The 12,254-nt window shown below is 50.9% G+C and overlaps 5 protein-coding genes across 5 annotated transcripts; 2 read left to right on the top strand and 3 right to left on the bottom strand.

The window, feature by feature from the left end:
• Positions 1 to 405: 405 nt before the first annotated feature.
• Positions 406 to 2,950, bottom strand: CkaCkLH20_02472 (ATP-dependent DNA helicase PIF1; the record flags this gene model as incomplete). Its single annotated transcript, XM_038885191.1, has 7 exons — positions 406 to 797; positions 852 to 1,041; positions 1,097 to 1,418; positions 1,475 to 2,086; positions 2,146 to 2,474; positions 2,528 to 2,565; positions 2,623 to 2,950. The coding sequence occupies 7 exons, from the start codon at positions 2,948 to 2,950 to the stop codon at positions 406 to 408; spliced, it is 2,211 nt and encodes a 736-aa protein (XP_038749122.1).
• Positions 2,951 to 3,621: 671 nt separating this feature from the next.
• CkaCkLH20_02471 (ATP-dependent dna helicase pif1) lies at positions 3,622 to 5,996 on the bottom strand (the record flags this gene model as incomplete). The annotated part of the gene is made up of 7 exons (XM_038885190.1): positions 3,622 to 3,983; positions 4,037 to 4,223; positions 4,280 to 4,622; positions 4,764 to 5,309; positions 5,357 to 5,751; positions 5,805 to 5,833; positions 5,903 to 5,996. The coding sequence occupies 7 exons, from the start codon at positions 5,994 to 5,996 to the stop codon at positions 3,622 to 3,624; spliced, it is 1,956 nt and encodes a 651-aa protein (XP_038749121.1).
• Positions 5,997 to 7,126: 1,130 nt separating this feature from the next.
• On the top strand, positions 7,127 to 9,544 carry CkaCkLH20_02470 (uncharacterized protein; the record flags this gene model as incomplete). The annotated part of the gene is made up of 5 exons (XM_038885189.1): positions 7,127 to 7,416; positions 7,469 to 7,638; positions 8,089 to 8,234; positions 8,297 to 8,548; positions 8,615 to 9,544. The coding sequence occupies 5 exons, from the start codon at positions 7,127 to 7,129 to the stop codon at positions 9,542 to 9,544; spliced, it is 1,788 nt and encodes a 595-aa protein (XP_038749120.1).
• Positions 9,545 to 9,820: 276 nt separating this feature from the next.
• Positions 9,821 to 10,707, bottom strand: CkaCkLH20_02469 (dienelactone hydrolase; the record flags this gene model as incomplete). Its single annotated transcript, XM_038885188.1, has 3 exons — positions 9,821 to 10,147; positions 10,211 to 10,592; positions 10,658 to 10,707. 3 exons carry the CDS (start codon positions 10,705 to 10,707, stop codon positions 9,821 to 9,823), a joined length of 759 nt encoding a protein of 252 aa, XP_038749119.1.
• Positions 10,708 to 11,084: 377 nt separating this feature from the next.
• CkaCkLH20_02468 (short-chain dehydrogenase reductase sdr) lies at positions 11,085 to 11,968 on the top strand (the record flags this gene model as incomplete). Its single annotated transcript, XM_038885187.1, has 2 exons — positions 11,085 to 11,462; positions 11,513 to 11,968. 2 exons carry the CDS (start codon positions 11,085 to 11,087, stop codon positions 11,966 to 11,968), a joined length of 834 nt encoding a protein of 277 aa, XP_038749118.1.
• Between the last annotated feature and the right edge of the window lie 286 nt (positions 11,969 to 12,254).

Genomic DNA, 12,254 nt, shown 5'->3' with positions numbered 1-12,254 from the left:
ACTTCCGGTCGGAACGGAAGGTTTGGTTTCAGGGAGAGCTGCGGTATTGGATGAACCACTCTAAAGAACCTTATGCCCTGCTAGACATTTCAAATAGAAGATACCGACCGAGAATTTGGATGCATTTATTAAGGGCATTTCCAATGATGAAGGGATAGTGAGAGTGGTTCGTTCGTTGAAAGAACAATGATACTACGACATCAAGATCGTCGGCTGCAAAAGAGGGAGCTACAATACAACTCAAACTTTCCTATTAACTCCTTTCCAATGACAATAATTTACATTTTACAATAGCACCGCGCTCCTTACAAGTTGAGTCGTAGACACACCGGAACGGTGTCATGTCTGACACCGAGTCTCATGACTTGGTGCCAAGCTTGGACACGACGATACCCGGCTTCAAGCCTATCCATCTTCCGCCTGCTGTGTCTTCTCCGCGATCTCTTCCTCGAAAGCCAACACATCCGGGTCTAGCTGGAGCTTCGTCCTCATCACCTGCCTGGCCCGAAACCCTCCTGCAATCTTGAGACCTTCAAGAGACCGGGCCCGACTAAGCGCCACGTAAATCTGCCGGCCGTCCCAGGCGGATGCCAGATCGACAATGAGACGTTCCAAAGACATGCTCTGGCTCTTGTGGATGGTGATCGCCCAGCCTGCCACCAGGGGGATCTGCGTCCGCGACTTGTACCTGAGGGACCACCTCCCCGTATTTTCGTCTAGTACCTTTTCAATCTCCGAAATGGTGCAATCTGGGCCGATGACCCTACGTTCGCCATTATTGAACTCGACTTCGGGAACTAGGCAGAAGATCAGTACCTTTGGAACGAATTCATTGCGATGGAACTACTCACATAGTGCCCCTCTGTTCTGTTCCACGAAAGATCTCACGTGCTGACACCTTGCTTTCGCCACGAGAAAGCCTTCCTCGTCGTCGCCATAACTATTTCTACTTGGGCCATCAGGCAGCGTAACTTTGTCGGATGTTACGAAACTTCGAATGGTTCCCTGGCTGCCGTTGCAAAGGCCATTCTCAATGTCGATCTGTGACAAGGTCAGCGATCTCTTTGGCCACTACTTTGGGTCCCTAGCAGCTCACGTTTGCAAGTAATACGACGGGCATATTGAGCTTGAGGTCCACGCGGTCGGCGTAGCGCTGTTTCTTGTCATCCGCATCGGACATTTGCGGATAATCAAAACACCAAAACCAGACTGGTTTACCGGGAAGTTGTGAGAACATCTGGGTGTTGTGATCGGCGACGGCATCGTTTCTGCCGATTAGACGAATTCCGTCCTCGACTTTGCGGTCTGCCATTAAAATGTCCAGGTCGCGTTCGTCCACATGACCCAAGCGGCACCTCTGAAGAATCCTCACGAACTCTTCATCCTGTTGTCGATGGATCTGGGTCAAGTGCACGTATCTGTCAGGTGGGAGTGAGTGCCACATCTTGTGAAGACCGAAACGAGTAGTGCATACCTAAAATTGCATTCCCGCCAACTGGAAGATTTGAATACCCACTTGCTCCGGTGGTGGAAAACATCGTGACTTGTGTCGCGAGGGCAGTAGTGGAAGATATTGCCCTTGATGGTCTTCTGCGCCATCTTGCCACACGGAGCTGGTTTCCCCTCCCAGTCTTTGACTTCCGCTGTACAGAATCGAAATACCTCCCACGGGACCAACTGACACATATCCCCGACGGCGATAATCTGAACGCCACCAAAGGGGCCCGCAGCTTCCGCCATGGTCAAGCCATTATAGCCACGTCGGGCTGCGTCCTGCCGGACCGCGGTGAGAACGTAATTGACTCGGTCAAAGAACTGGCTATCAACCAAGCTGATCTCATCAATAATCAGGACTTGAGTTTGCCGCAACCGATCATAAACGCGCTTGCGACTTGCACCCTGAAGAAGCATGTTATTTGTTTTCTTCAAGTCTTCGGGCGTCCAGCCCATATAGGAAAAGGTCGTGTAACCGCCAATGTTAACAGCAGCGATTCCTGTAGGTGCAATGAGATGGACCTCTTTATTGGCAGCCTGGAGAGTCCTGTGGATGGTCTTCACCAAGACTGACTTGCCACATCCTCCCGACCTACGGGGCCGAGGTCAGCCGTCAGTTGACAAGAGTACGCTAACGCGACGAGTACATACCCGGTGATGAAGAGATTGTGGCCTGTAACAGCAAGATCAAGAGCTTTTTGTTGTTCTTCACAGAGCGGGGGCAGAGGCTCCTCGGTTGGTTGCTGGCCTGCCAGCTCCTGCTCTTCCGCATCCGAGGCGTCGCCAGTCAGGTCGATAACTTCTACCTCGTCGTCGTCACTGACCTGAACGTCGCTTGCGTCGTTCGGATGAGTCTCGTCATCTGCGTGATCGGCGATAGCCGTTGAGGGCACGACTGACGTTGCCGGGGATAGGCCGGCGGCTGCCAGATACTCCTCGAGCCTGTTGGAAGCAGATAGCCCGGACTCGAGGGACTTCAGCTGCTTATCGTCAACAGTGGTCATCAGGTTTCGTCATCCGGAGCTTCACTCACAGCCTGGTCGTATGACTTGAACATCTTATGCCACATGTCTGCATGAGTGTCGTCAGTCGTGAAGCACATGCATTAGTATGGCTTGCGGGACCTACGGCTTCCTTTTGCATTTGTTCCTTGTACCAGAGGTACCAGAGGTCTGCATACATCCCAGTCCGTGTACATGCCAGGATGATCTCCTCCCCAAACAGCGTAGTATTTCGGTAGTCCGGAAGGTATGCCTCGCATGTATATTTGCACGAGGGCCTTCACCTTCGGGTCGATGGCCCTTTCGGCCGATGCAGTCTCGGTGTGAGACATGTTGTAGCGGTGCCTGTGAGAGGAACCGCTTGAAGACCACGAGTTTCGGGGCCGCTTCGACGACGATCCGTATCCGTATGACGGTCTGTCATACGGCCCGGGTCGATTGCGCTTAGAAGGCATGCTTGTGGTTATGGGTGTATCCGATGATGTTGGTGCAAGTGGATTTTGAGTTCTAGCTAAGGTTAGGAATTGGTCCAACGCGATGAGGCTCGCCGATGTCACGTGCTTAGGTAAGCTAGCCTGATTGCATCAACATTCCCCCTCCCCCATCTATATATTGCTTTTTCCTTAAAGTTTTCGCCGTGTCCGTACTCGAAAAGCTCAGCCGGTCGCATCCGGATGAAGACTCAACGTCATATCACGTGCTGTTGGAAGTGAAAACGCAGCCGCCCGAGCGAGCAGATTCTAGAAGAACCCCGCTTTATCCGAGATGTTTACCCCTGAATTAGCGCCCACTTGCTAATTACCTTATTGGGCTTTGTTTACATTTTTCAACGACGCGCGAATTGACATCGCAGTCAGACCGGCTCATATCTGATCAAGGTAGCCTCCATCGTCAGATTTCGGATTAGTTTATATACACAGCGATCATAGCAGATGAATAAGAGTATGAAAATTGTCTCGTAATCATAAAAATAGTGGGTGTACTTGGGCTTCCATAGGATCCAAACACTATATCGACGATGTCCTTTGCAGTTCACATGCTCTCTAAACTGTCATTCTGGGAGCTCACGAGAAATCCGAATAGCTCAAAAGCTTGCAACAAGCTGAGTGAGAACTACTGTACACACCTACCGACCCTCATTCTTTGCCTGTGCCTCTAGCATATCCATGAACTTATGTACCTCCTCATCAGCACGGAACTTGCCCTTCAGCGTTCTTCTCAAGTTGTTCCCTTCCAACTCGAGTCCTTCAAGAGACCGTGCTCGGCTCAGAGCCACATACGCTTGTCCGCCCTCCCAAATGTTCGTGATGTCGGCCACAACACGGTCCAGAGACATGCCCTGGCTTTTGTGGATAGTCATAGCCCAGTTTGGCGTCAGCGGTATCTGCACTTGAGACCAATAGCTGTAGGGTTCTGTGCCGAGTCGGCTGATAGTACAGTCTGGGCCGATAACACGTCGTGCACCATTGGAAAATTCAACTTCAGGGTCTGAGACGGAAGTTAGTGTGAATCAACGTTTCACTTGCATGCAGACTACTCACATATCATGTCTTGTTTGTCCTTCATAAACCTTCGAATCTGGTTGTACCTCCTCAGAGCAATTTCGAACGCATCTGTATCTCCATTGTAGTTCTCACTATTTGGCTTCTTTGGTTCCTCATGAAGACGCGATGCAAAATCACGGATAACACCCCGACTGCCGTTGCAGAAACCATTCTCGACATCTATCTGCAGTGAAATACTATTAGCTTGTGGTCATGAGCTAGTGACGCGGCCTATCTCACGTTTGCAAGCAGCATGACAGGCATTCCGATCTTCAGCGTGATAGATGTGGCGTGTCGAGCTTCAGGGAGCGATTCCTCGTCGTCCATGTTATGTTGTTGTTCCTCTAAGTGATCGAGGCTCTTGTACACCGCTGCTCTACCGGATAGTTTCCTGGATTCCTCATCGTTGCACGCCTTGACGTCATCCTTTTTGCTGAACAACCGAACCCCATTTTCAACTCCGTGATTCTTTAGAAGGGTGTTCACATCACCGACGTTGTCAAGTTTGCCCAATCGACACTTCTGGAGGATCCTGACGAATTTCTCATCTTGCTGGCGGTGTATTTTTGTAAGATGTACGTAACTATTCGCGAGTATGTCAGTGTGTTTCCGTTTCAATTTAAAAATACTGCCTTCACAGATTTCAACATGAAAACAGTTCATTCTGCCATCGCCTAGCCCCAAGTTCGAAATCTGGAGTCAGAGACAAGTTACAACCACATACCTGAAATTGCACCTCTCCCATTCAGCAGACTTGAATGCCCACTTGTCAGTGTCCTCCAAGTGGTCACACTTTGGGACTCTTGCGTTTTTCTTCCAGTTTGCGTCGCACAATTCGCAACATAAGAGCGGTAGCACCGGGGGCAACTGATAGAAGTCCCCAACAACGATGACCTGAATGCCCCCAAATGGACCCAGTGTTGCGACAGGATCTAGACTCGAATATTCCTCTTGAGCGGCTTCGTGTCGGACCTTACTCATAGTCTGGCTGAGTCGAGTGAAGAGATGGTTGTCGACCATGCTGATCTCGTCGATGATGAGAACATGAGTCCGCGTCACATTATTGTAAACGCGTTTGTTTTTCTTTGCTTTAGAAGAAAGGAAATCAAGTGCGTGTCTCTCGGTGCCCCAACCCATAAAATGGTGGACTGTTGCGCCTTCAATGTTGACAGCGGCCTGGCCGGTGGGTGCGAGGAGGTGAACTCTCTTTTTGGCACTCAGCTTCCGGAAGAGAGCCCTCACCAGCACCGATTTACCGCAGCCACCCGATCTTCAGAGTCAGAATCCAGCTTTTGGGTGTTTCTATGGATTACTTACCCAGTTATGAAGAGATTTCGCCCTTCAAGTGCAAGGTCCAAGGCATCTTGCTGTTCCTTGCAGAGACGAGGCTCCACGGGTTTCTCTTCACTTATGGCCGCTGCGAAGGGAGAGGTATGCCGAGGCGAGCCAGGCGACGAATGATATTCTGGAGACAGGAGAGGCTCAGGTGAAACCTCTTCATCGTCCAACATCTCCTCATCGGCGATGGAAGATGCGGTAGACGTTTCTGTGGGAGTCTGGGATGGCGAGGCTATGCCGGACATTTCATCGTTGGTCGACTCATCCGTAGCGGGAGTTCCATTGGCCGCCGGTGTCTGCGGAGCCAATGAAACAGGGACCTCTAGGTCGCCCACTGTCATTTCTGCTTGAAGTCCCTCGAGAAGAAGTTCCACCTGCCGTACATTAGCCATTTCCCCCAAATTACCGATGCATGCTGTTTACTTACAGCTTCATCAAAAGTGTCTGCATGTCCATCTGCGACAATAAATATTAGCCAGAAAAGTTGAAGGCAAACGAGACCGGACAGCAACACACGCTTGTTACGCCTGAAGCCATTCACCTGTCTCATGGCACCATCATCCCCTTCCCACTCTGTAAATATGCCGCGTCGCCTGCCGTGCCAGACGACATGGTACATGATCAGTTGACGATTGGTATTACCTATAAGAAATTGCCAGTTGTTGTGAAGATATCGTTCTGCTGGTGCCTTGGTCCAGGCGTCGATATTTACATCGTCGCTCGGTCTTTTACTGGGCTTGCGTTTGCGATTTCGGGGCATTCTTGCGGCTGCACGTTGATGCTGTGCGGAATACGTTTGTGACATGAAGTTGAGAAAGCGTCCAACTACGTTGACATACATGCATCGGTTCTCTCCCTTGGAATGACGACATAGAGAGTTATGTAATCGGCTTCAAAGTCCATGTCGATCCTGTCCGCCATCAAACTGTATGTCCCCACAAATCTTTGGTTCACCCCTTTATCCCAGTATGTTTGACCATGACGTTGCTAGATTCATTAGCATGGCCAGAAACGATTGAAGGGCGTTGTTCGCCTGGGGCCTTGGCTGAAGCGGACTTAATGAAAGCGAACGGTCGGGAAATAGTCCCGAGCACCAGCCAGTTACTGTGAAGCGATGACATTAAGATACCAGTAAAGAGACTGTATTAGAGATGCTTCTATCCGACGACAACCTATTCGAAGTCAATTCAACGGCTGCTCAAATTCTCCTCGATCAATTCATAATAAGCCGAAAAGATCATGAGGACATCTTTAAAACAAGGCATAATGCGACCGCCATCGCAATGGCCATGCGACAATTGAAGAGTGAATTCTCAGTATCTGTGATAAGCTGAAGGAGGGTGTCGGATAGCGCACCATTCGCTGCAAAAACATCAGCCGAACTATGATTATGACCTCGACATGCAGAAACCTACCCCGTATTATTGCAGTTGCCAGGATGATAAGGGCGATCAATCAGGATAACGAGGCAAACCTCACCCGAATCCTTATCTGCACCCCGGGAAAGGAGACCCCGGTCTCCAATTCAGTGTGGGGGAACCTCCAGCTGTTCAGTAGATAACGAAACATGAATCGCCGTCGACGCGACACTTCTCGCGATCCGATTGAGCCCTGACATCTCCCAAAACGTGGATGAATTTCGCCTCTAGCCGTAACGAACTGTCGCGGCCCCCTTTTTCGATCGCATCCGGGTCGCCCTCAGACGAGAGACAACGGCTTTAATCACCCAGGAGAGACGGAGAGGGCATCATGGCGCAGGTGAGGGACGCCCGCGTGGCGAAGAGGCCCGGAAACCAGACCGCCGAAGCGGGCAAACGCCGAGCGCCGTACGCGTTGCGTGCTTGCGATGCCTGCCGCCGGCGCAAGGGGAAATGCGATGGGCGACAGCCGTGCAGGTATTGCACAGGCCGCGAGCAGGCTTGCAGTTACGATAGCTTCTTCGGGGGCGACGAGTGGTCTCAACCGCCGCCGCCTAGCGTAGGCCGAGCCGAAGATCGCCGCCCCGCGAAAGCAACAAACCCGTCGCCATCGGCATCAAGGTATGTCATTGTAAGGGTGCTTGAGTCTCAGTCTTGCTTACTTGCGACGTAGTCGCAGCAGTCAAGAGGCCATCATGGACATGCTGTCCAGTCTCCAGGGCCAGTTGAATAGCCTGGCGTCGCGGGTTCAAAGCACCAGCGAAAGCCCGCCAGAGCCGACTTTTTCGGTTGATGAACAGCATGACGACGATTTTCTATCAAATCTGATCAACGACGCAATCGGTAATGATGATTATTTCGATTCAATTCTACCGCCCTCATCTCAACCATTGGGCGCATTGCCAAGTCCAGAGCAGAGCATGCACTCAAATCAGTCCGAATCGCAACGGCACAATTTGTCTATCTCACAGTCATTACAACGTTACAATGACGCTCATTCGGACGCTGAAGATATGGGCCTCTCTTCAAAGAACTATCGTCGGGCCCGGTCTCCGATGTTAACTCACAGAGAGCCGCCGTCACGACTCCTCAGGTTCCGGTCACTCATGAGCTTGCAAGAAGCTTTGCAACTATTGAGTGTTTACCAAGAAACAATCGGAACTCTCCATCCCATAATCGATCTGGACGAAGTCAAGGAGACAGCTCGCTGCGCTTTTGCTGATGCAGAGTCAACATCCCATGACGGAAATGCCGGGTCAATACCTAAAGACGACCTCCTGATACTGTGCTCAGCCCTGTTGATCGGTCTACATGCCGACTTGAGCCCGACGAGCCCTACCAAAGAATCTATTATTCTGGATAGCATTCAACTAGCCGTCACCACCAAGCTTGTCGCTCCTGTCTCCAACATCAAGGATGTCATTGTTGTCTTGCTCAAGGTCAGGCAATACGTACACTAATGTTTCCAATGGACGCATCATTGCTAACGTACCGATGATAGGGCTCTTATGACTTCTTCAACGACACACCTCAGTCGGCCTGGCGCATGTGCGGACTCGCAGGGCGCATGCTGATGGAGCTTGGTTTTCACAATGGCGCCATGTCGACTCACATGTTGGAGTCACGAGCCCAACGCACTCAGGTCTGGGCCCTCATGTCCAGTATCGTCATCCTTGATCGACAATGGAGCGCCGCAGCTGGTCTCCCGACAAACTTCCAGGAGTCCGCTTTTGGACCCATCCAAACGTCTTCGGTAAGCCGACACGTTGCCCCCCTTTCCGCCATGAACATTGGAGAACGCCTAACACAGTGAACTTAGATCAAGACTCCTTACCTCGAAGCTATGCTATCCTTCATCATGCTCAGCGACAAGATCAGCGATCCCCTTGCACAGGCTGTCAGAGCACAAGGATACAGCGATCAGGAGGCCTTCGAAGTAATGAACTTCCGCATCGAGCGGTGGAGGAAGAGAGCCGCTCTAGAACCCTCACTGAAATCATGGCACAGCAGTCCTCTAAGCCAACCTCCAACGTGGAAAGTCTTGCTCAGCCTCCGGGCAGAATCGGTCCGAAGTCTCTTGTTCAAGCCACACTTCTTCGCCAAGTCAGATGTTCAGACGAGCAAGCAGTACCTTCAGCCTGCGATCGAGGTCCTTTTCGATGTATGCAACATTATGTACAACTTAAACACCACCACCGACATATATCGCAAACAGCAGCCTTTCTATCAGCCTCTGTTGGCGTCCGCCTCCGGACTGGGGTTCGTCTTGACGGCTTTCCTTGAACAGAATAGGTCGGCTGTGTTGGCAAGTGTACCTTCAGAGGTAGCTGTTGCTATGGGTCGAAGTTACGAAATGGCCGTGGCCTTGGCGACTGGATACTCGAACACGTCGAAAGCCGCCAAGGGATTGTCGGAGAAGTTGGCACCGGTTCGAGCAAGTCTGCTGGAACTGGGTATGCTTCAACGGTCCCAAGCCGGAGCGAGAAATGCCGGTACTGGATTCAGAGGAGATTCAGACAGGAGACGCTCTACGAATGGCGGCGGGGAGCTTGTCCAGAGGTCATACATGTCCGAGTCGGATGCGGCAATGTCTACACCACATATTGACTACTCGGCACTGATGGGGTCTGATGCGGCGGGGTTTGATGCGCATCGGAGCTCAGAGCCGACTCAAGACGCTGAGTGGGAAGACTTGTTAGGGGTCGGCTGGGCAACTGATAATGCGTCGCACATGAATGGCGTTTTCTAGGCTATCGCGAGTTTATCGGATGCAGCATGTGTGGAGAAGTAACTTCAATATTGATACCCAATTACATTCTTTTTGAGCTTATCATCATTCGACCACTGGAACCGTGAGGCCCTAAAGGAGTTATGGCAATAAGAGAGAAGTCTACCAGGGTACACATATTGGGAACTACGGCAAGCCCAGGTCAACTTCGGTCTACCTAGTACGGCCTAGATTGCTAGATAAAAGCCTATAATGTTTCATTTCGATAGCACTTGGACTATTGCTAGTTTCATAGTCTCACTCAGGTCCCAGGTACCGATCAAACCAGGCTATCGCTTGGTGGAAAGCCTGCTCCTTCGCAAACCGTTGCCTTTCATCCTTCAAGTCACCGCGAACAGCAAAGCCATGTGCGACCCCAGAAAACATATTGATCTGATAGTCTTGTCCAGAGACTGTTAGTATCCTCTCACTTTCATGTCTCTTTTCGGCAGGGAAGATGTCGTCGAGTTCAGCAGCAGCAATCGCCAACGGCCCAGTGATCGCAGATAGCTCCTCGGACTCAACGAATGACGGGTGAGCTGCGAAGCCGCATTGTACTCCGCTTTTGTAATGACGAACGACGTACTACAGCTTGCTGTGAGCTATTCATTTCTGGTTTCCACCTAGGTGTCGAGAAAGTCCGCTTACCTTAGCACCGAGGCAATACCCAGCCGCCGCGATCTTCTCAATACCCATGCCTTTTAGATACCGTATTCCGGAAAGTACTATTGGGTCGATCGCATCCGGGGTGTGTGGGTTACTTCCGTTCGATCCTTCATTGAGCCACTTCATGATATCGAAGTCTTTGGGCATATTCAACGGTGCCGGGTCACCGTTGAATATGTCAAGTACTAGGCACACATATCCTCTTTGAGAAAATGCATCGGCCATCAACTTGCTATTTTGCCAAATACCAATGATATCCGGGATATACAGTACAGCTCGTTTCGGCTTTTCTCCAGTCGTTGGAATGGCTAAGTACGCGTCTGTGTTGCCATCGATCTGGATCAGATTTCCTTGGTGAGTTCCCCTAAAGCAGATTAGAATCAAATCTGAGGTGCAAATGAAGGCTTAGTTGAAGCCATCGACACTCACTCATGAAGACTGCCGATGGTGCAGCATGTAGAGGGCGCATGAGACGCCATTATGCGCTATTCTTAGATGTGTGACGAACCAATCAAAACGGCCCAAGATACGGGTGTTAAAAGACTCGTACACGTATTTCGAGACTTATCATATCTTATCTAACATTGATGAGGCACCGGAGACCAGTCTTGTGTGAGATACGCATTGAGACGGGCTCGGGCCGCTGGTTTCGGAGCTTCCGTGGCCCGGAAGACAGCCGGGGGACCCACCTTCCGACCCTCGGAACCGATTCCTGAACCTTAATTCCAAGCCGCACGATAAGAAAGATCAGAAGCTTAGGCGAAGCTTCTTGTATGCCACGATCTTTATCATATTGTATCCCTCCAATCACCAACATCTGCTCTTCCTGTGAGACACCCCTGTTCGTCGACTCAAGATGCCTCCCTCCGACCCCTTAGACGATGTCCGGCCGATGTTCGAGCTGCGAGGGCGCAACTACGTCGTAACAGGCGGCGCCCAAGGCATCGGTTTCGCTTGCACCCGCGCAATATGCGAGATGGGAGGTAATGTCGCTGTGCTCGACATTCAAGAAAAGCCCGTGGATGAATTCAGCACTTTGCCGGCCAAGTTTTCCACAAAAGCGATCTACATCAAAACCGACGTCACGTCTGAAGACAGCATCAAATCTGCTTTTGCGAAAATTTTGGAGGAGTTCGGATCCATTGATGGATGTGTGCCGGCCGCGGGTATCGCTATCGATAAGCCGTTTCTGGACCAGACCTGGGACGAGTTCAACCGCATCCAGGAGATCAATGTAAGTTGAACGCTCTCATCTTACGTATGCTCGACTCTTATACATTTCAGGTCCGTGGAACCTTCTTCGTTGCCCAGCTTGCGGCGAAGCAAATGTTGAAGCAAGGATCCGGAGGCAGCATGGTACTTCTCGCCTCGCAGTCAGCTCACATCGCATTGCCGGGATATCGCATGGCGGCTTACAACGCCTCAAAGGGAGCGGTATTTATGCTTTCCAAAGCGTTGGCTGTTGAGCTTGCGCCGCACAACATTCGCGTCAACACCATCTCACCCGGTTTTGTTGACTCTGAGATGACAAGAAAGGTGCGAGAACTGAAGAGCAAGAGGGAAGGAGAGCAGATGTGGCTGGCGCCGCCGAACCAGCGCTTAAGTACGCAGAATGATCTCACCGGTGCTGTTATTTACCTGCTCAGTGATGCTGCAAGGCATACGACAGCCACTGATATTGCCATCACTGGTGGATTACATGCGGGGACGATGGATGGCTTGATTAGTTATGAAAAGTAGTGAATACACTCGTCATCAAGTTCAAATTCAGATCAAATGTTATTTCAAAACAAAAAACGCCACAAACGAACGGAAGACAAATTCCGACACCCTCGGAAACGTCTACAGTGCTGAAAACTATGTGCGCAACTGCTTTGCTCGATGTTCGTGCTCGATGTTGGCTACAGCGTTCCCAGGTTCGCATTATCGCAAATTCACAAGCTACAGAAAGACGCTCGAATTTGAGTACGGTTCTTGGTCTGAATTGCGTATACGCCATAGGAATGGACATCGCTCAAGGGTTTTT

Source organism: Colletotrichum karsti (genome assembly GCF_011947395.1).
Source record: "Colletotrichum karsti strain CkLH20 chromosome Unknown Scaffold6, whole genome shotgun sequence".
Taxonomy (NCBI): Eukaryota; Fungi; Ascomycota; class Sordariomycetes; order Glomerellales; family Glomerellaceae; genus Colletotrichum; species Colletotrichum karsti.
This window is presented reverse-complemented; position numbering and strand designations above follow the sequence as displayed.